The 20,479-nt window shown below is 45.9% G+C and overlaps 1 protein-coding gene and 1 pseudogene across 2 annotated transcripts in view; one reads left to right on the top strand and one right to left on the bottom strand.

Moving 5' to 3' along the window:
- STXBP3 (syntaxin binding protein 3) overlaps positions 1–20,479 on the top strand; it is a 273,208-nt gene that overhangs the window by 222,049 nt on the left and 30,680 nt on the right. For both annotated transcript variants that reach the window (XM_063940160.1, XM_063940159.1), the window contains one exon: positions 1,659–1,765. In XM_063940160.1, the coding sequence (XP_063796230.1) occupies positions 1,659–1,765 (107 nt within the window). The remainder of the gene's footprint in view (positions 1–1,658; positions 1,766–20,479) is intronic.
- On the bottom strand, positions 6,456–6,575 carry LOC134964218 (5S ribosomal RNA; annotated as a pseudogene).

Genomic DNA, 20,479 nt, shown 5'->3' with positions numbered 1-20,479 from the left:
AGGAAGTGTCATCACAGTCCATCTTGCAGTGGATGTGTATAGGGATATGTCATTCCGAGTTGATCGTAGCTGTGCTAACTTTATCACAGCTACGATCATTCACACTGACGTGCGGGGGGACGCCCAGCACAGGGCTAGTCCGACCCGCATGTCAGTGCCGCCCCCCCCCCCCCCGCAGAAGTGCAAAGGCATCGCACAGCTCCCGACCAGCGCAGCTTTAGCGTTCTGGCCGGGAGCTACTTATCGCTCCCCGGCACGCAGCGGCTACGTGTGACGTCATGCAGCCGCTGCGGCCCGCCCCCCGTACGGTCCGGCCACGCCTGTGTTGGCCGGACCACTCCCACGAAACGGCGGCCAAACTCCGACGTTCCGCCCCTTCTCGCCCAGCGACCGCCTCTGCCTGTCAATCAGGCAGAGGCGATCGCAGCCCTGCTACGGCCTTCGGCCGTCTGGCATGCGCCAGCACACTACGGCGCATGCGCAGTAGAGACCCGTTCGCTTGGCTGCGACAAACGTCAGCGAGCGAACGGGTCAGAATGACCCCCTCTGTCCGGAACAAGGGGTTCAGCTGAAGAGTTATACCAATTGGACACATGGTCCTAATTGCACACGTACTCAAACTTTTATTGCGTGTGCATTGTCTTCAGATCTGTGGCTAATCTGTACAGAAAAGTGCTGCAGGTAGTGGCAGCCCTCACGTTTTTTCCTGTAACAGAAACGTTTTGACGTTCCCACTGAATTTATGTCACCTTGGCTGAAAGCAAAATGGGATTTAATTGCTTCCTGGCCAGTTCTTTCCTCCTATGCCTAATGTGGGAAAACAGACCTTACCAGCTCTGGTGCATGTAGTTCCTATTGTGCCTTGTGTTTATTTATTCCAGACAGTTTTTATATTTTTTTTATTTGACTTATTGGTATAAGAAAAATGGTATGCGGTTGTTAGGTCGACCACTATTGGTCGACATGCATTAAGTTGACGTGGTTCAAAGATCAACATTGACAATATGCCGAGGCAGAAAACAGTCAACATGTTTTTTACTTTTTTTTTTTTCATACTTTATGGTCCATGTGGACTACGATTGGGAATAGTAGCCTGTGCCGACCGCAGTGGTAGCGGAGCGAGACACCTTGCCTGAAGCATGGCGAGTAAACACCAAAACCCCACAAAAACTAATGTTTTGACCTTGTTTGTTGACCTTTTTCTGTGTCGACCTTCAGTCCATGTAGACCTTTTTCCTGTGCCGACCTAGTGCATGTCAACATGGTCAACCCAATGATCCACACACAAGAAAAATTAATTCTTTAGGGGACAATTCTTTTTTGCTAAGTTTCCTGCCTCCTGTGTATAATGCTTAAATTTATCCCAAGTCTTTGTTTCCCATTTAAAAAATAGTAAAAATGATTTATTGGTAAGTAATAAAAAAGTTAAAACCATTTTTCTGAAGCCTCTGCAGGGACTCGGATTGAAAAAAAAAAAAACAATCACCAAGACATCTCAAGTATGGGAAGGTCTTCAAAGAATTTAGTCTCTTTGAAAACCTTTCTTTGAAAATATCTAATCCACCATTCTCATTGTTCTATTGCTAAATATTATCACAACTAGAGAACAAATCTAAAAGTAACGCACACAATAATTTTCCTCTCCTCCTCCTTTAAAGGAACAACTCAGGAGAACTTGGACCGACTTATTCAGCACGCCAAGATTGAGAGCGATGGTGATGTGTTGAAAAACTGGAAGTACATTGGGGTTCCGATCGTCCCCAGGGTAAGGGATGGACTGTATTGGAGCAGCCATTTTCATTTTACATAGTGTGTGATAACATAGGGAGCACTTACAGATTGCTTTCAAAGCACATCTTTGTACATGCTAATGCAGAGATTTTCAACCTTTTACAACTAGCGGCACACTGTGATTTAAATATTGACAAGGCACATTCAAACATAATGGTGATGCATGGTGCAGTTGCGTGTCCTAGGATGTCATGTCACAGGGTCTCCATAGGTAACGCCCGAACCCAGGGGCACTTTAAAAGAGGAGAAGGCCCGTGTTCAGCCTCCTCCATTCGGGTCCCCTCCTCTCTGCCGGCAGCGCTGGGAGTCTGAATTCTAGAGGGCTCAGACTCTACTACGCATGAGCAGATCTCCGGGAAAATGATGCGGTGGCCATTTTCCCTGAGATTTGTCTACTGCACATGCGCAGAACTCCGTGAAAATGGGCGCTAAGACATTTTCACAGTGTTTTTACAGCGCTGCGGATTCCGGCGCTGGACTCCGGAGGGGTGAGTTTTTTTAAAAATGGGTGCTGCGTGTAGAAACGCCAGTGCCTGAGCCACACGAGAAAGCCAGAAGAGCCCAACACTGCACGGGCCCAAAATCAGAACTGTCTCTGCAACCACTAAACCCACCAGTATTGATCGTTCCAGGGCCTCAGTAGCGGCAAAACACTGATGGGCCTGGCTGTGCTTCTATGGCAGCACACCTGGAGACTGCTCAGGGCACAGTGGTTGAAAAACACTGTGCTAATGCATCGTGACATGTACTTGTACTAATGTTTATTGTATGATTGAATTTACTTCCTTTGATTTTATTAGGCATGCTTCTTGATTATATTCCATGTATTAATTTAATTAATGTTCATTTTTTCTTTAAGTTTTGCTTTTTGCAGTACTCCTTATTTACTCCCCTGACTGTGGATGAGCCACGTTCATACACTGCTGTGTGTCATCCGGTGCAGAGTTACGCACAGATACACAGTGGGTTTGGGCAAAAGTACTGTCTCTTTGATAAATCATTCATCTATTGCTTTTTTTTCCTTCTTTTACCTTTGCATTATGAACTAACCTTCTTTCTTTATTCCTTTTTAAGACTGTCTGTTCTGGGCATTCAGGTCAGTTCTGGATATGTAATCTGTTCAGTGAACCAATACAGTGAGGGCTCATTTGTAGATGCCCTTCTTTTTACAGTATATTGATGATATTTATTGTTTTAAATGTAAAAACAGGATTTTATATACCTACCGGTAAATCCTTTTTTCGTAGTCCGTAGAGGATGCTGGGGTTACATTTAGTACCATGGGGTATAGACGGGTCCACTAGGAGCCACTGGCACTTTAAGAGTTTAACAGTGTGGGCTGGCCCCTCCCTCTATGCCCCCCGTACAAGACTCAGTCTAGAAATTGTGCCCGTGGAGACAGACATACTTCGAGAGAAGGAAATATACAGAGAGTGGTGAGATTCACAGCAGCTCACACATAATAAAACAAAAACCAAGCTAACTAACTTGAAACAATTCAACAAGGACTGAACCAAAAATACTTAACCAAGTAACAAGCAGGAATACGAAGCACTGGGCGGACGCCCAGCATCCTCTAAGGAATACGAGAAAAGGATTTACCAGTAGGTATACAAAATCCTGTTTTCACTTACGTCCTAGAGCAGTGGTCTCCAACCTTAATTGGGGTGTGAGCTACTTTCGGAAAATAAAACCTCTGAAGGAGCTACCCCCTCCCCCCAATGTGCATGCATTCCTGCAAAAGTGGGTGTGGCCTCACAAAAGTGGGTGTGGCTTCACAACTACAAAGAAATGCCCCCCGCGTAGTGCCAGATACACAAATAATGCCCCTCAGCAGTGCCAGATACACAAATAATGCCCCTCAGCAGTACCAGATATTCAAATAATGCCCCCCAGTAGTGCCAGATACAATGCCCACAACAGTGCCAGATACGATTCCCCCCGCAGTGCCATTTAAAATGCCCCCTTCCCCCCGCAGTGTCCGATACAGTGACCCACACAGTGCTAACCCTTGCTGGCTTCTTCTACTGCTGCCGGTGCTGCTCCTCCTGTATGAGGGACGGAAGGGGAGGAGAGCGCAACGCGTGCCTCTCCTGTGAAGTCCGGAGAGTGGCTGCAGTGAGGGTGACAGAGTCTCCGGCAGCAGCGGGCATTTAAAATATGGTGCAGGGAAGTGAGCCAATCAAAACTTGCAGTCCGGCAGCCAATCAGGTGCCGCCACTGCCGGTCCACGATCTCTGATTGGCTGACGGCCTGCACCATATTAAAAATGAAGGGAGGAGGAGTGCCAGTGACTGCCCAAGCCCGTGCACTCTGTGAGCTACCGAAAATACTGCGGCGAGCTACGGGTTGGCGATCACTATCCTAGAGATGCTGCGGTTCCATTTAGTACCATGGGGATGTACCAAAGCTCCCAGGACGGGAGGGAGAGTGCTGAGAGTTCTGCAAAACTGATAGACCAAACTGTAGGTTGTCAGAGGCCAAAGTATCAAACTTGTAGAACTTAGCAAACATGTTCGACCCTGACCAAGTAGCTGCTCGGCAAAGATGAAGGGCCGAGACACCCCGGGCAGCCGCCCAGGAAGAACTCACTTTACGAGTAGAGTGAGCCTGTACAGAACTTGGAACCGGCAATCCTGCCGTAAAAAATAAGCATGCTGGATAGTAAGCCTGATCCACAGAGTAATCGTCAGCTTAGAAGCCGGACACCCAGTTTTGTTGGGATCATAAAGGACAAATAGTGCGTCCGACTTTCTGTGACGAGCAGTTCTCTTCACATAAATTTCTTAAAGATCTCACAACATCCAAGGACTTTGAAGTAGTCGAGGTGTCCGTAGCCACTAGCACCACAATAGGTTGGTTGATATGAAAAGCCGACACAACCTTTGGAAGAAATTGCTGACACGTTCTAAGCTCCGCTCTATCCTCATGGAAAATCAAGTAGGGGCTCTTGTGCGACAATGCCCCCAATTCTGACACACGTCTTGCAGAAGCCAATGTCAACAGTGTGACCGCCTTCCAAGTAAGAAACTCTACGTCCACCTCCTGTAAAGGTTCGAACCAATCCGATTGCAGGAACTGCAGCACCACATTAAGATCCCAAGGTGCCGTAGGAGACACAAAGGGTGGTTGGATGTGCAGAACCCCTTTCAAGAACGTCTGAACCTCAGGGAGAGCAGCGAATTGTTTCTGGAAGAAAATAGACAAGACCGAAATCTGGACCTTTATGGAGCCTAAGCGTAGGCCCACATCCACACCAGCTTGCAGAAAGAGGAGAAAACATCTTAGTTGAAACTCCATCACAGGAAACTTCTTGGATTTACACCAAGACACATACTTTTTCCAAATCTGATGGTAATGTTTAGACGTTACTCCCTTCCTAGCTTGGATCAGAGTAGGAATGACTTTGTTCGGAATGCCCTTCTGAGTTAAGATCTGGCGTTCAACCTCCATGCCGTCAAACATAGCCATGGTAAGTCTTGATCGGCGAATGGCCCCTGTTGTAGAAGGTCCTCGCGAAGAGGAAGAGGCCTCGGATCCTCCAGCAGTAATTCGAGAAGATCCGCTTACCAAGCCCTTCTTGGCCAGTCCGGAGCATTGAGGATCGCCTGAACTCTTTTTATTAGTTTGAGAATCCTTGGGATGAGTGGAACTGGAGGGAACACACACTGACTGGAACACCCACGGAGTTACCATGGCGTCCACCGCCACTGCTTGTGGGTCTCTTGACCTGGAACAGTACCTCCGAAGCTTCTTGTTGAGGTGAGAGGCCATCATGTCTATCTGAGGAACACCCCATCGGCTTGTTACCTCTGCGAATACCTCCGGGTGGAAGCCCCATTCTCCTGGATGGAGATAGTGTCTGCTGAGGTAGTCCGCTTCCCAGTTGTCCACTTCCGGAATGAAGATCGCAGACAACGCCACCGCCACAGCGTGTCTTTCTTCCCAGAGGAGGATTCTTGTTACCTCTGACTTGGCAGCTCTGCTCTTTGTTCCGCCCTGTCGGTTTATGTAGGACACTGCCATTACATTGTCCGACTGAACCTGAATGGCCTGATCTTGCTTAAGAAAAAAGCTTTTTTTGGGGCCGCACTAGTCTTACAATAAGGTTATAATGCCCTCTGAAAGACTGATTTATGACGCTGAATTGCGTTATGGATACAGCAACTTTATGCATAGGAAAAATCCTTTTTGCAGATATTTGTTGCTATCAGTGGTGCTCCCTAGAGTCAAGAAGAGTATAAACAAAGAAAACCCAACAAAAAAGAAAAGTTGGAAAGTAGACTCTTGTGTGGGAGCACTCTATTAAGAGGATTGGATATATATTAATCAATTCTGATAAAACATAATTTTATTAATTCATTTATTAAAATATGAATGTAGGAGTAGATTGTACGTAAAATAATGTAGCTACGCGAAAATATAACACTATATTGTGTGCAATTAATGTGGTTTTTAATACCACAATAGAAACCGGAAATCAAATATTTGGGCTGTTGGTTTTACTGAGATAACAGTAACACCTTTGTATAATATATGACCATCATTTATTCTACAGCAGTCCTATTCAGGATTAATTAGTCGTAGAGAATTAAATCATAGGTCATACAGAACCGAATGCCAATTGGTATTATTAGGGATCACTCTAGATCGGGCAGAAGAATATTTTGCAGTACCAGGGTGTTCCAGGGTGGTCTCCCATCCGAGTACTGACCCGGCCCTCCACTGCTTGGCTTCCAAGATCAGACGAGATCGGGCATCTCCAGCGGGGTATGTCCGCAATTTCTTAATCTGCCCGTTCAGTCAATCCCAATACCTGTATCGCCAGAGTTGTATAACAGAGGTGAACTGAATCAGTCGTATGTTCAGTATCTGAAATTATCTTGTGCCCATGAAAATAAATTTGTAGCAATATTGATCACCATGCAATAATACACAGGGGCATCCACTGTGCATTTAAACAAGGTTATATTAGCGACAGTTATCATATGCAAAGATTCTATGCAAGGGTGTCCACTTGCATACCCGGGATATGATGATGTATAATCAGGCAACAATTATAGCAAACCTGTTGCTGTAGGCAATATACAGTATATGTGGCCTCTAATAATTTATACCACACACGCCACCACAGCAAGAAAAATGCACACAGAAATAATGATTGAGTAACAATTTGCTTCAATTATGCAGCTAGTAAACCTCTTTAGGATTCTTTGTGCAATAATCTGCCGTATGTGCCCATGAAAATGAAATTGTAGCAATATTGATCAAAATGCAATAATAATACACAGGGACATCCACTGTGCATTTAAACAAAATTACATTAGCGACAGTTAGCATATGCAAAAATTCTATGCAAGGGCGTCCACTTGCATACCCGGGATATGATGATAATGTATAATCAGGCAACAATTATAGCAAACCTGTTGCTGTAGGCAATATATAGTATATGTGGCCTCTAATAATTTATTCCACACACGCCACCACAGCAGAGAAAAATGCACACAGAAATAGTGGTTGAGTAATAATTTGCTGCAATTATGCAGCTAGTAAAACCTCTTTAGGATTCTTTGTGCAATAATCTGCCGTATTTAGGAATATAATAGTTTGCTCCATAATCTGCCGTATTTAGGAATATAATAGTTTGCTCCAAATACCTTATTAGATACCACATAAATCCAGCACCTTTTGGAGCAGTCAAAGAATGTGTATGCAATATGGTAATCAGATGGCTATAAAACTTAGGCTATCAATGATAGACATATAGAACATTGTATAATGCATACATATAGGCAGCATCCAAGTATTTTGAGGCGAGTTAATAGCCTTAAAGTATGGTTTATGTATTATACGATACCAATCCCAAGGGGCTGCCTGTGGAGAACTGCCGTTTGATAGATCCTGTTGGTGACAGGGTTCCGGAGGTGCGGTGAAGCCAAGTTCGTATGCTGGCTTCAATAGGTAAGGTTTGAGGTGGTGGTCGGCTATTTCCTAACGCTGCCAGTGTCCGCTGCTCCACAGCGTGAAGTAGCTGTGTGCCTCCCGGCTCTCAGCGGCTAGACGTCGTTGCCCGGGTAACTGTCCTGGAGTTCCGGTTGGTGCGATCACGTGTGGCCTGATCTTGCAGAAGATGTGCTGCTTGTAAAAGACCGTTGTATATGGCCCTTAGTTCCAGAATGTTTATTGGAAGGATAGGTTCCAGACTTGACCACTTTCTTTGGAAGTATACCCCCTGGGTGACTGCTCCCCAACCTCTGAGACTTGCATCTGTGGTTAGAAGGATACAGTTCTGAATCCGGGACCTGCGTCCCTCGAGTAGGTGAGAAGATTGCAGCCACCAGAGGAGTGAAATTCTGGCTTTCGGCGACAGGCGTATCCGCTGGTGCATGTGAAGATGTGATCCTGACCACTTGTCCAGGAGATCCAGCTGGAAGAACCTTGCATGCAGAGCCTCGTAGGAGGCTACCATCTTTCCCAGATGACGAATGCACTGATGAACTGATAACCGGGCTGGCTTCAGGACATCCCGGACCATTGATTGGATCACCAACGCTTTCTCCACTGGTAGAAACACCCTCGGCACTTCCGTGTCGAGTATCATCCCCAGGAAGGGCAGTCTCTTGTCTGCTCCAAATGTAACTTTGGAAGGTTCAGGATCCACCCATTATCCTAAAGTATTTGAGTCGAGAGAGCAATACTCTGCAACAGCCTCTCCCTGGAAGATGCCTTTATCAGGAGATCGTCCATATATGGAATAATGTTCACTCCCTGCTTGCGGAGGAGCATCATCTCTGCCATGACCTTGGTGAACACCCTCGGTGCTGTGGAGAGGCCAAATGGCAAGGTCTGGAACTGATAGTGGCAGTCCTGTAGTTCAAACCTTAGATAGGCCTGGTGAGGCGGCCAGATCGGAATGTCAAGGTATGCATCCTTGATATCCAGGGAAACTAGAAATTCCCCCTCCTCCAGCCCTGAGATCACCGATCTCAGAGACTCCATCTTGAATTTGAATAACTCGAAGTAGGGGTTTAATTACTTCAGGTTCAATATTGGTCTTGCCGAACCGTCCGGTTTCGGTACCACAAAAAGGTTTGAGTAGTAACCCTTGGGTTTTTTTTTTTAGAGAGGTGGAACTGGAACAATGACATTTCTTTGTACCAAATTTTGAATGGCTTCCTGCAGGATTGCACTTTCTGTCAGCGAAGCTGGTAAGCCTGATTTGAAGAATCTGTGAGGTGGGAGTTCCTGAAACTCCAGTCTGTACCCCTGGGCAACAATATCTTTTACCCAGGGGTCTAGGCATGATGACGCCAAGATGTGACTGAAATTTTTAGTCTCGCTCCCACCTGCCCTATCTCCAGCCTGGGAGGGTGGTCTACCGTCATGCTGAAGATTTTGAGCAAGCAGAACCTGGTTTCTGTTCCTAGGAACCTGTTTGTGTCGTTTTTTTGGAGTCTCCCCGATCTCCCCTAAAGAATGTGGGGGCACCCTTAGATTTTTTAAATTTTGCCGTCCGAAAGGACTGCAGTGTAGGTGTAGGATATGGTTTCCTAGCCGATGCAGTTGCGAAAGGAAGAAAGGTCAACTTACCCCCAGTTGCCTTGGTTATCCACGTATCCAGTGCGTCCCCAAACAGGGCCTCACCTGTGAAGGGTAGGTTCTCCACACTTTTCTTGGATTCTGCGTCTGCAGTCCACAGGCGCAGCCACAATCCTCTGCGTGCCAAGACTGCCATGGTTGTGGCCCTTGCGTTAAGCAGGCCCAGGTCCTTCATGGCTTCTACCATGAAGCCTGCGCAATACTGTATGTGACGTAAAAACAAGTCAATGTCACTCCTATCCATGGAATCTAATTCATCAAGTAAGGTGCCTGACCACTTTACTATGGCCCTTCCTGGAGTGCTCCCACCCTTATGGCGCCTTGTATACCCTCCGGCGACCCGCTAACCGGGACGCAGGCGCTGTACTCACCACTCTTCTATCTTCTGGCTCTGTTAGGGGTGGCGGCGTTCTGTGGGAGTGTGCGGTCGCCTCGTGGGCTTGCAGACATTTCCCTCAGGAGCTCAGTGTCCTGTCAGCGGAGTAATGTACCATTAACTCTTTATTAACTTGGTTCATTACTCCCCCCTAAGTCCCACGAAGCAGGCAGACTGTTGCCAAACAGCCTCCTGTAAACTAACAAACTCTAAAAAATAATAAAACTAAGAAAACTCCTAGGACCTCCCCTAGCTGTGACCGGCTCCTCCGGGCACATTTTCTAAACTGAGTCTGGTAGGAGGGGCATAAAGGGAGAAGCCAGCCCACACTGTGAAACTCTTAAAGGGCCAGTGGTTCCTAGTGGACCCGTCTGTACCCCATGGTACTAAATGGAACCCCAGCATCCTCTAGGACTTAAGAGATATACAGGTTACCTTTTAGAAAAAATAAATTGTTACATTCACAAATCCAAATATTTCAGAAACTAATCACAACTTGGATACTAAAATGGGCAATTATATTTTAATAGACCCAAAAGTTACAGTATACTTGGCCACAGATTGGCTGACGCTAACACTCAGTCAAAGTTACAGGGCCACGTTAAAACTTGCAACATATATGGGACCAAAGTGGGTGAAAGCTGGTTATCTGGCCGCCTTATTTTCTGTCATTTGTGAATCCTAGAATATGGCTTTGTATTATTCATCATATTGTTATTTAGCCATGCATTGTATTACACGCTACGCTAAAGACTCATGTAAGCTTCTCCCTAAATTTGCTCCAGACTACTTGACATCTCAATTGCATATCTATTTTACAGTTCTTTTTCCAGATAAGAGTCCAACCAATTATTATAAAGGTGGATAGCTATGCTTAAGCACAGATGACTTAAATAGTACCTCAGTCAAATTGATTTTACCAGAGGTAAAACGCGGTCCTCAAGGCACCCTAACTGTCCAGGCAACACAGAAGGCCTGGATGTCCACAGAAGACAACAATGGTGGATGACCACAGGATCCTTTTCATGGTAATAATAACCCTTTTGCAACATCCAGCTGAATGAAGAATACTGTCACACTTCGGACTTTGAAAACCACTTTCTTACTTATGCAATGTCTGTCCTGGCTGGCGCAGAGGTCCCTCCGCGCTGTGTCTACACATCACTCCCAGAGGTCCGCCGGCGCTGATCCCGCATGAAGTCTCCTGCATCGGCCACTGCATAGCGCTCCACAGCGCTGCCTTCCATTGTTTCAGTGTTCATTATTCATTGTGCGCACTTCCTGGTGTTTGGGACTAGATAGAGTTTCCCTCCAAGTCTGGACATGAGCGCTGCCATCTTGGATTCCATCAGCTGATCCTCCATTGCCCAATCCTGGAGCTCCTTTCGTCAGCTGACCGCAGCATCCAGTGAATCTACACTCTAAGGCACAGGTTCTCAAACTAGGTCCTCAGGACCCCACACGGTGCATGTTTTGCAGGTCTCCTCACAGAATCACAAGTGACATAATTAACTCCACCTGTGGACCTTTTAAAATGTGTCAGTGATTAATTAATACACCTGTGCACCTGCTGGGTTACCTGCAAAACATGCACTGTGTGGGGGTCCTGAGGACCGAGTTTGAGAACCACTGCTCTAAGGTATAAATTACCATTCTAGTGACTTTGCTTTGATCCAGCTCCAGTCTGTGATTTCCAAGTTCCAAGTATTACTGCAATTACATCTGCATCTCTCAGGACTCTCCATTGCCAAGATTCCGGATCCAGCCCGGTCAGCACTTCAGTCCACTCCTGTTTCCAGTCTGGCCTGCATTCCGCTCCATTCCGGTCAGCGTTCCACTTCCATTTCGGACACCTTTCCGGTTCTATTCCAGTCACCGTTTCAGTTGCTACACGTGGTTTCTTCAGTTCTACTTACAGAATCTGGAGTGATCCACAGACCTCTCTTCTTTCTTAAATTTTTATCATGTTACATCTGCCTTCGGGCTTATCACTACTATAACACCAGCGATTCTTCTGAATACATGTTCCAAGTTCCATGAACCATACCTGGTTAAAGCCTCCTTTCTTCATTCACATTCCCTCCATGCCAGCTCTGCCCACAGACGCCGACCCAACCCAAACCCAACCCTCAAGCGTGACAAATACTTTCCAGGAGGTAGGAATGTCATTTTCCATGTCTACCATAAAGAGAAGACTACCTGAAAGCAAATACCGTTCACCGTAAGGTTCAAACCATTCATAGGCCTCGAGAATAGGAAGACCTGATTTGCGAAAACCCATCTAAAAAAGCCAGCCCAGTTCTGAAACTGTATTCCTTGGACAGATGGACAAGGGTTGTTTTTGAATTAACCCAGAGTGGATTGTTGATGATAGTGAAGTTCTTGTTGGCAGCCTTCTGGTTATGTGTACATACATGATACATTATAAGGAATAAGAATTGCTTTCTGGAGATAATTGTGTTATTTCTCAGCATTTATATTAGGGGACCCATGCACCATGAATCTAGAGCCTTCATCACACATGAACCCTTAGGCTTCATATGTAATACATGTTCACTTAGAATTTTTGGACATGTTGACTAAACATGTTGACTTTTTCGACATGTTGACTAAACTTTGAGTATGATTTATTCTGTATGTGATCTTGCTGATGACACTAATGTACATTTTTTGCACTTGATTATTGAGTATTATTTTACATTTCTTCAGGTAAACCAGTTTAAAATGTTGTGGCTACAGATTCTGGTCATCCTGCACACAAATCCCTAAACAGTGTCTGTCACATAGCCCTGGTGCTCATCAGGGATTGTCAGATGAACCAAGGCGTAGCAAGGAAGGGCCATTTCTTGAAGGAAATACTTGAAGTTTTATTGCTATGTATTTGTGGTACCCAAAATTATTGGGTCTGAGTTCTGGTCCTGAAGATACATTTGTGTGATCTTTCTGATTCACAAAGGAGTCAAAGAGCAAACTCTTCTTCTTTGTCAAAAGATAGACCACACCCTTGCACCATAATTGTGGGGTTTCTCAATATGTGTACTTTTCACTTGGCGGGCCTTTACCTAGACGATGTTTGTCCTTTTTCATGCAGCAGATCAGTCATACTATAGTTGCATGATAATCTAAGAAAATTTTCCTTCAGGTCGACAGTTCTTACTAGCCTACCGGTGGCACTGGATAGTCTGGCCCCGTATATATGTTGGCAATCCAAATCCATGTTTAAAAAGGATTGGATGTTTGAAGTCTTGTATTTGTAAGTTTGTCAGTCAACTTCTGGTCTATGGAGATATATCCCTTGTTTACCTATTTCTTGTGTAATTATAGTATCTACTTTCCTTCCCTCTTAGTATTATCCCATTTCAAGATATCCCTCTTCCAAGCAAATGTATGTTTATCTCATAGCAGGTCTGCCTATTTTGTTGTACACTTGTGTCTGTACATAAATGTATTGTTACTTGACACAGAACAGGTCCACAATGTTAATGAGCTTTCTCAGTTGAATGAAGAATTTGATAGTTATATTCCAGGATTGATAACTGGATAGGCAGGTTCCTGAGTCATGAAGCATGTTAGCCAGGATAAATGGGGTATTCGCTATAAGTCTGTTGACAGCTGATTTATTAATGTCATCATATTCTCTTGACCTAGTCACAAGGTCAGTCAGTGTGTATCAAGGTAAGGCTACACTGTAGTGGTTGGGTTGGATTCAGATGTGTTTTGTTTGTGCTGTCATCTGTCCTACTTTGTAGAATGCCTACTTTGCAGCATAGAAGCAGGATTTTTTTCACTTGTTTCTAGCCCACTTTCAAATTGTGGGACAGTTAAGTTGTAATAAGTAGTACTACTGTCGTGTCATACACTGGATCTGTATTTTAGACAACTTCGTGAAAATGGGCTACAGTGTTGGGCACCACACTGTAAGGAGAACATACATAAGAGAGGGTTCAGAGGTGGACAGCCTCTTTGATAGAGGCTTGAAAGTTTAGAAGAACTGTATTGCATTACCTTTGTTAAAACAGCAATAGTAGTGGCCTAATTTAAACCTCTTTTTTTTATTTAAATAACAAGCTGAGAACCTTATTGTAGCATGCATCTGACTGTAATTTCCCGAAGCTATCCTGCTGTAAATCATTATTTCAATATCTATGCATGTGACCACAGAGGTGTGCTGGGGGGGAGGGCGGGAGGTGAGTCTTTATATAGTGTATAGTGTATATGGAACTCAGGGGGTCATTCCAAAGCCCCTCTGCCCACTACATCATGTGCAATATAACTGGTTTCCATAGTAGCGACATGACACAGAATTATAATCATTAATAGTAGATGGAATAGAAAAAAACCAATTAAAATGCTAATTACGAGGCTTCTTTCATTTTCATTGGGTAGCTGCTTTAATATATATATCAGTATATTTTCGGTCAATATAGAGGCTTGTTGCAACAAATTTATACTAAGGACCATACAAAGGACAAGTAGTCATTAGTTGTGTATGGAGGAAAGATCATCAGGGTTTTGTTACCTTAAGAGTGTTTACGTTGTAGCTAAAGTGATGGCAATATGACAGTTAGCACATAGTAATGTATGGATTGAATGCCTTTTTAAATGAAATGGTATTTATATCTATAAGAAATTAACATTATCGATGTGATGGATCCATGGAATGTATCGGTTTCTTTTTTTTAAACCGAGCAAATGATCTGTAACAATTTCTGCAACATGGTCCTCAGCTCATGCATTACCAAAATGTTGTCTTATCTTCAGTGAATGCCTGCTTCAGCCACACAGTTTAGCATTTGTTTTTGTTGTACTTTTTGTACATCTAGTATGCATTCCTCCAAACCTACTGTTGTCACATTTTATTTCTCTTACATCCTAGAGGATGCTGGGGACTCCGTAAGGACTATGGGGTATAGACGGGCTCTTCAGGAGACATGGGCACTATAAAGAACTTTAGAATGGGTGTGCACTGGCTCCTACCTCTATGCCCCTCCTCCAGACCTCAGTTAGATCCTGTGCCCAGAGGAGACTGGGTGCATTCCAGGGGAGCTCTCCTGAGTTTCTCTGAAAAAAGAATTTTGTTAGGTTTTTTATTTTCAGGGAGCACTGCTGGCAACAAGGCTCCCTGCATCGTGGGACTGAGGGGAGAGAAGCAGACCTACTTAAATGATAGGCTCCGCTTCTTAGGCTACTGGACACCATTAGCTCCAGAGGGAGTCTGAACGCAAGTCTCCCCTTGCCGTTCGTCTCAGAGCCGCGCCACCGTCCTCCTCACAGAGCCGGAAGATAGAAGCCGGGTGAGTATAAGAAGAAAGAAGACTTCAAAGGCGGCAGAAGACTTCAGATCTTCTCTGAGGTAACGCTGCGCGCCATTGCTCCCACACACAACACACATGGCAGGCACTGATGGGTGCAGGGCGCAGGGGGGGTGCCCTGGGCAGCAATTTTAAACCTCTAGGACTGGCTAAAATGAATATATATGCTCCAAGGGCTGTATATAGTAAATCCCCCGCCAGTATTTAAAAAATCGAGCGGGACCGAAGCCTGCCGCTGAGGGGGCGGAGCTTGATCCCTCAGCACTAACCAGCGCCATTTTCTCCACAGACACTGCAGAGAAGCTGGCTCCCTGGACTCTCCCCTGTTGAACACGGTGACACAGGGCAGAAAAGAGAGGGGGGGGGGGCACTTATAAGGCGCATAATTATATGAAAGCGCTATTTATCTGGGAATTGGTTTTTCCAGTGTCAGTTGGCGCTGGGTGTGTGCTGGCATACTCTCTCTCTGTCTCTCCAAAGGGCCTTATTGGGGATCTGTCTCCATATAAATATCCCTGTGTGTGTGGGGGTGTCGGTACGAGTGTGTCGGCATGTCTGAAGCGGAAGGCTCTTCTAAGGAGGAAGTTGAGCAGATGATTGTGGTGTCTCCGTCGGCAACGCCGACACCTGATTGGTTGGACATGTGGAATGTTTTAAATGCAAATGTGACATTATTACATAAAAGAATGGACAAAGCAGAGCCCATGGAAAAAGCATGGAGTCAATCCATTGTTTTGACTGTGTCACACGGCCCTTCAGGATCTCAAAAACGTCCCCTATCCCAAATAGCAGACACTGATACCGACACGGATTCTGACTCCAGTGTCGACTACGATGATGCAAGGTTACACCCAAGGGTAGCAAAAAGTATTCATTATATGATTATTGCAATAAAATATGTTTTGCATATCACAGAGGACCCCTCTGTCCCTGACACGAGGGTACACATGTTTAAGGAAAAAAAACCTGAGGTGACATTTCCCCCATCTCATGAGCTGAACGCATTATTTGAAAAAGCTTGGGAAACTCCAGACAAAAAACTGCAGATTCCCAAAAGAATTCTTATGGCGTATCCTTTCCCGTCACAGGACAGGGTACGGTGGGAATCCTTGCCCAGGGTAGACAAGGCTTTGACGCGCTTATCCAAGAAGGTGGCGCTACCGTCTCCAGACACAGCAGCCCTCAAGGATCCTGCTGATCGCAGACAGGAAACGACTTTAAAATCAATTTATACACATACGGGTGCTTTGCTCAGACCGGCAATAGCATCGGCTTGAGTTTGTAGCGCGGTAGCAGCTTGGACAGATACCTTGTCAGCTGATATTGATACCCTAGATAGGGATACCATTTTATTGACCTTAGGTCACATCAAAGACGCAGTCTTATATATGAGGGACGCTCAGAGAGACGTCGGCCTACTAGGTTCAAGGGCCAACGCCATGGCGATTTCTGCTAGGCGAGCACTGTGGACCTGCCAGTGGACGGGTGATGCCGACTCAAAGAGGCATATGGAAGTTTTACCTTACAAGGGTGAGGTTTTATTTGGGGAAGGTCTCGCGGACCTGGTTTCCACAGCTACTGCGGGTAAATCTACTTTTTTGCCTTATGTTCCCCCACAGCAAAAGAAAATGCCACAGTATCAGAAGCAGTCCTTTCGGTCGCATAAGTCCTGAAGAGGTCGGGGCTCTTCCTTCCTCGCCAGAGGTAAGGGTAGAGGGAAAAGAATGCCTGCTACAGCCAGTTCCCAGGAACAGAAGTCCTCCCCGGCTTCTACTAAATCCACCGCATGACGCTGGGGCTCCACTGAGAGAGTCCGCTCCGGTGGGGACACGTCTTCGACTCTTCAGCCACGTCTGGGTTCAGTCGGACGTGGATCCTTGGGCGATGGAAATTGTATCCCAAGGCTACAAGCTGGAATTCGAAGACGTGCCTCCCCGCCGATTCTTCAAATCGGCTTTACCAACGTCTCCCCCAGAGAGGGAGATAGCTTTGGCTGCAATTCAAAAGCTGTGTCTACTCTACAGCAAGTGATTATCAAGGTTCCCTTAATACAACAGGGAAAAGGGTACTATTCAACCCTATTTGTGGTCCCGAAACCGGATGGCTCGGTCAGACCCATTTTAAACCTAAAATCCCTGAACCTGTACTTAAAAAGGTTCAACTTCAAGATGGAATCGCTCAGGGCAGTGATCTCCAGCCTGGAAGGGGGGGATTTTATGGTGTCACTAGACATAAAGGATGCATACCTTCATGTCCCCATTTATCCTCCTCATCAGGCGTACCTGAGATTCGCTGTACAGGACTGTCATTACCAATTTCAGACGTTGCCGTTTGGGCTTTCCACGGCCCCGAGGGTTTTCACCAAGGTAATGGCGGAAATGATGGTGCTCCTGCGCAGGCAAGGAGTGACAATTATCCCGTACTTGGACGATCTCCTGATAAAAGCGAGATCAAAGGAACAGTTGCAGAAAAGCGTGTTGCTCTCCCTGAGAGTCCTGCAGCAACATGGCTGGATCCTAACTCTACCAAAGTCACAGTTGGTTCCAACAACTCGGCTGTCTTTCTTAGGCATGATTCTGGACACAGAACAAAAGAGGGTTTTTCTCCCGATGGAAAAAGCCCAGGAATTCCAGAACATGGTCAGAGACCTGTTAAAACCAAAAAGAGTGTCAGTCCATCAATGCACTCGAGTACTGGGGAAAATGGTGGCGACCTAAGAGGCCATCCCCTTCGGCAGGTTTCATGCGAGGACTTTTCAGTGGGACCTTCTGGACAAGTGGTCCGGGTCCCACCTTCAAATACATCAGAAAATAGCCCTGTTCCCCAGGGCCAGGGTGTCTCTCCTGTGGTGGCTGCAGAGTGCTCACCTTCTAGAAGGTCGCAGGTTCGGCATTCAGGACTGGGTTCTGGTGACCACGGACGCGAGCCTCCGAGGATGGGGAGCAGTCATACAAGGAAGGAATTTTCAGGGACTGTGGTCAAGCCAGGAGGCTTGTCTACACATCAACATACTGGAATTAAGGGCCATATACAATGGCCTACGACAAGCGGAGAATCTTCTTCGCGACCTACCGGTTCTGATTCAATCAGACAACGTCACAGCCGTGGCTCATGTAAACCGCCAAGGCGGGACAAGGAGCAGAGTGGCAATGGCGGAAGCCACCAGGATTCTGCGCTGGGCAGAAAATCACGTAAGCGCTCTGTCAGCGGTATTCATTCTGGGAGTGGACAACTGGGAAGCAGACTTCCTCAGCAGACACTATCTCCATCCAGGAGAGTGGGGACTTCATCAAGAAGTCTTTGCAGAGATAACAAGTCTTTGGGGACTTCCTCAAATAGACATGATGGCATCACGCCTCAACAAGAAGCTTCGGAGGTATTGTGCCAGGTCAAGGGATCCTCAGGCAGTAGCGGTGGATGCCCTGGTGACACCATGGGTGTTTCAGTCGGTCTATGTGTTCTCTCCTATTCCTCTCATCTCAAAAATATTGAGAATCATAAGACGAAAAAGAGTACAGACAATACTCATTGTTCCAGATTGGCCTCGAAGGGCCTGGTATTCAGATCTTCAGGAGATGCTCACAGAAGATCCGTGGCCTCTTCCTATCAGGGAGGACCTGTTGCAGCAGGGACCCTGCGTGTTCCAAGACTTACCGCGGTTACGTTTGACGGCATGGCGGTTGAACACTGAATCCTAGCGGGGAAGGGTATTCCGGAAGAAGTCATCCCTACTCTGATAAAGGCTAGGAAGGAAGTGACGGCGAAACATTATCACCGTATCTGGAGGAAGTATGTATCTTGGTGTGAAGCCAAGAATGCTCCTACGGAAGATTTCCACTTGGGATGTTTTCTCCACTTTCTACAGACAGGAGTGGATATGGACCTAAAGTTAGTAAAGATTTCGTCCCTATCTATATTCTTCCAGAAGGAATTGGCTTCTCTCCCAGAAGTCCAAACTTTTGTAAAGGGAGTGCTACACATCCAGCCTCCTTTTGTGCCCCCAGTGGCATGGGACCTTAACGTGGTGTTACAGTTCCTAAAATCTCACTGGTTTGAACCTCTTCAAACAGTTGAATTAAAGTTTCTCACTTGGAAAGTGGTCATGTTGTTGGCCTTGGCATCTGCAAGGTGGGTGTCTGAATTGGCGGCCTTATCTCATAAGAGCCCCTATCTCATTTTCCATGAGGATAGAGCAGAGTTGAGGACTCGTCCTCAATTTTTGCCTAAGGTGGTGTCATTGTTTCATATGAACCAACCTATTGTGGTGCCTGTGGCTACGGGAGACTTGGAGGATTCCAAATCCCTTGATATAGTCAGGGCCTTAAAAATATACGTAGCCAGGACGGCTCGGGTTAGGAAAACAGAGGCACTGTTTGTCCTGTATGCAGCCAACAAGGTTGGCACTCCTGCTTCTAAGCAGACTATTGCTCGCTGGATCTGTAACACGATTCAGCAGGCTCATTCTACGGCTGGATTGCCGTTACCAAATTCAGTAAAGGCCCATTAGGAAGGTGGGCTATTCTTGGGCGGCTGCCCGAGGCGTCTCGGCCTTACAGCTTTGCCGAGCAGCTACTTGGTCGGGTTCAAACACTTTTGCAAAATTCTACAAGTTTGATACCCTGGCTGAGGAGGACCTCATGTTTGCTCCATCGGTGTTGCAGAGTCATCCGCACTCTCCCGCCCGGTTTGGAGCTTTGGTCTAATCCCCATGGTCCTTACGGAGTCCCCAGCATCCTCTAGGACGTAAGAGAAAATAAGATTTTAAACCTACCGGTAAATCTTTTTCTCCTAGTCCGTTGAGGATGCTGGGCGCCCGTCCCAGTGCGGACATATTTCTGCATGACTTGTTTATAGTTATTGCTTACATAAGGGTTATGTTACAGTTAAGATCAGTCGTTGGCTGATACTGTTTTGTTCATACTGTTAACTGGTTGCGTATATTCCAGGTTGTACGGTGTGGATGGTGTGGGCTGGTATGAATCTTGCCCTTGGATTAACAAAAATCCTTTCCTCGTACTGTCCGTCTCCTCTGGGCACAGTTTCTCTAACTGAGGTCTGGAGGGGCATAGAGGGAGGAGCCAGTGCACACCCATTCTAAAGTTGTTTATAGTGCCCATGTCTCCTGCGGAGCCTGTCTATACCCCATGGTCCTTACGGAGTCCCCAGCATCCTCTACGGACTAGGAGAAAAAGATTTACCGGTAGGTTTAAAATCTTATTTATGTCTTCTTGGTCGTGGGTACCACATAGTAAATGGTACTTACCATGAATAATTTTTCTCACAAATTCCTTGGAATGTACTGTAGCTGAAGCAATTTTTCAGTTGTATTCCGAATACAGATGTTATCCTAATTGTTGCTTTTTGTTTTTTTCTTTTAATTTGGCTTGTTAGCATAGTTCAT

Source organism: Pseudophryne corroboree, chromosome 9 (genome assembly GCF_028390025.1).
Source record: "Pseudophryne corroboree isolate aPseCor3 chromosome 9, aPseCor3.hap2, whole genome shotgun sequence".
NCBI lineage: Eukaryota > Metazoa > Chordata > Amphibia > Anura > Myobatrachidae > Pseudophryne > Pseudophryne corroboree.
Note: the sequence above shows the minus strand (reverse complement) of the source record. Positions and strands in the feature narration are given on the sequence as shown.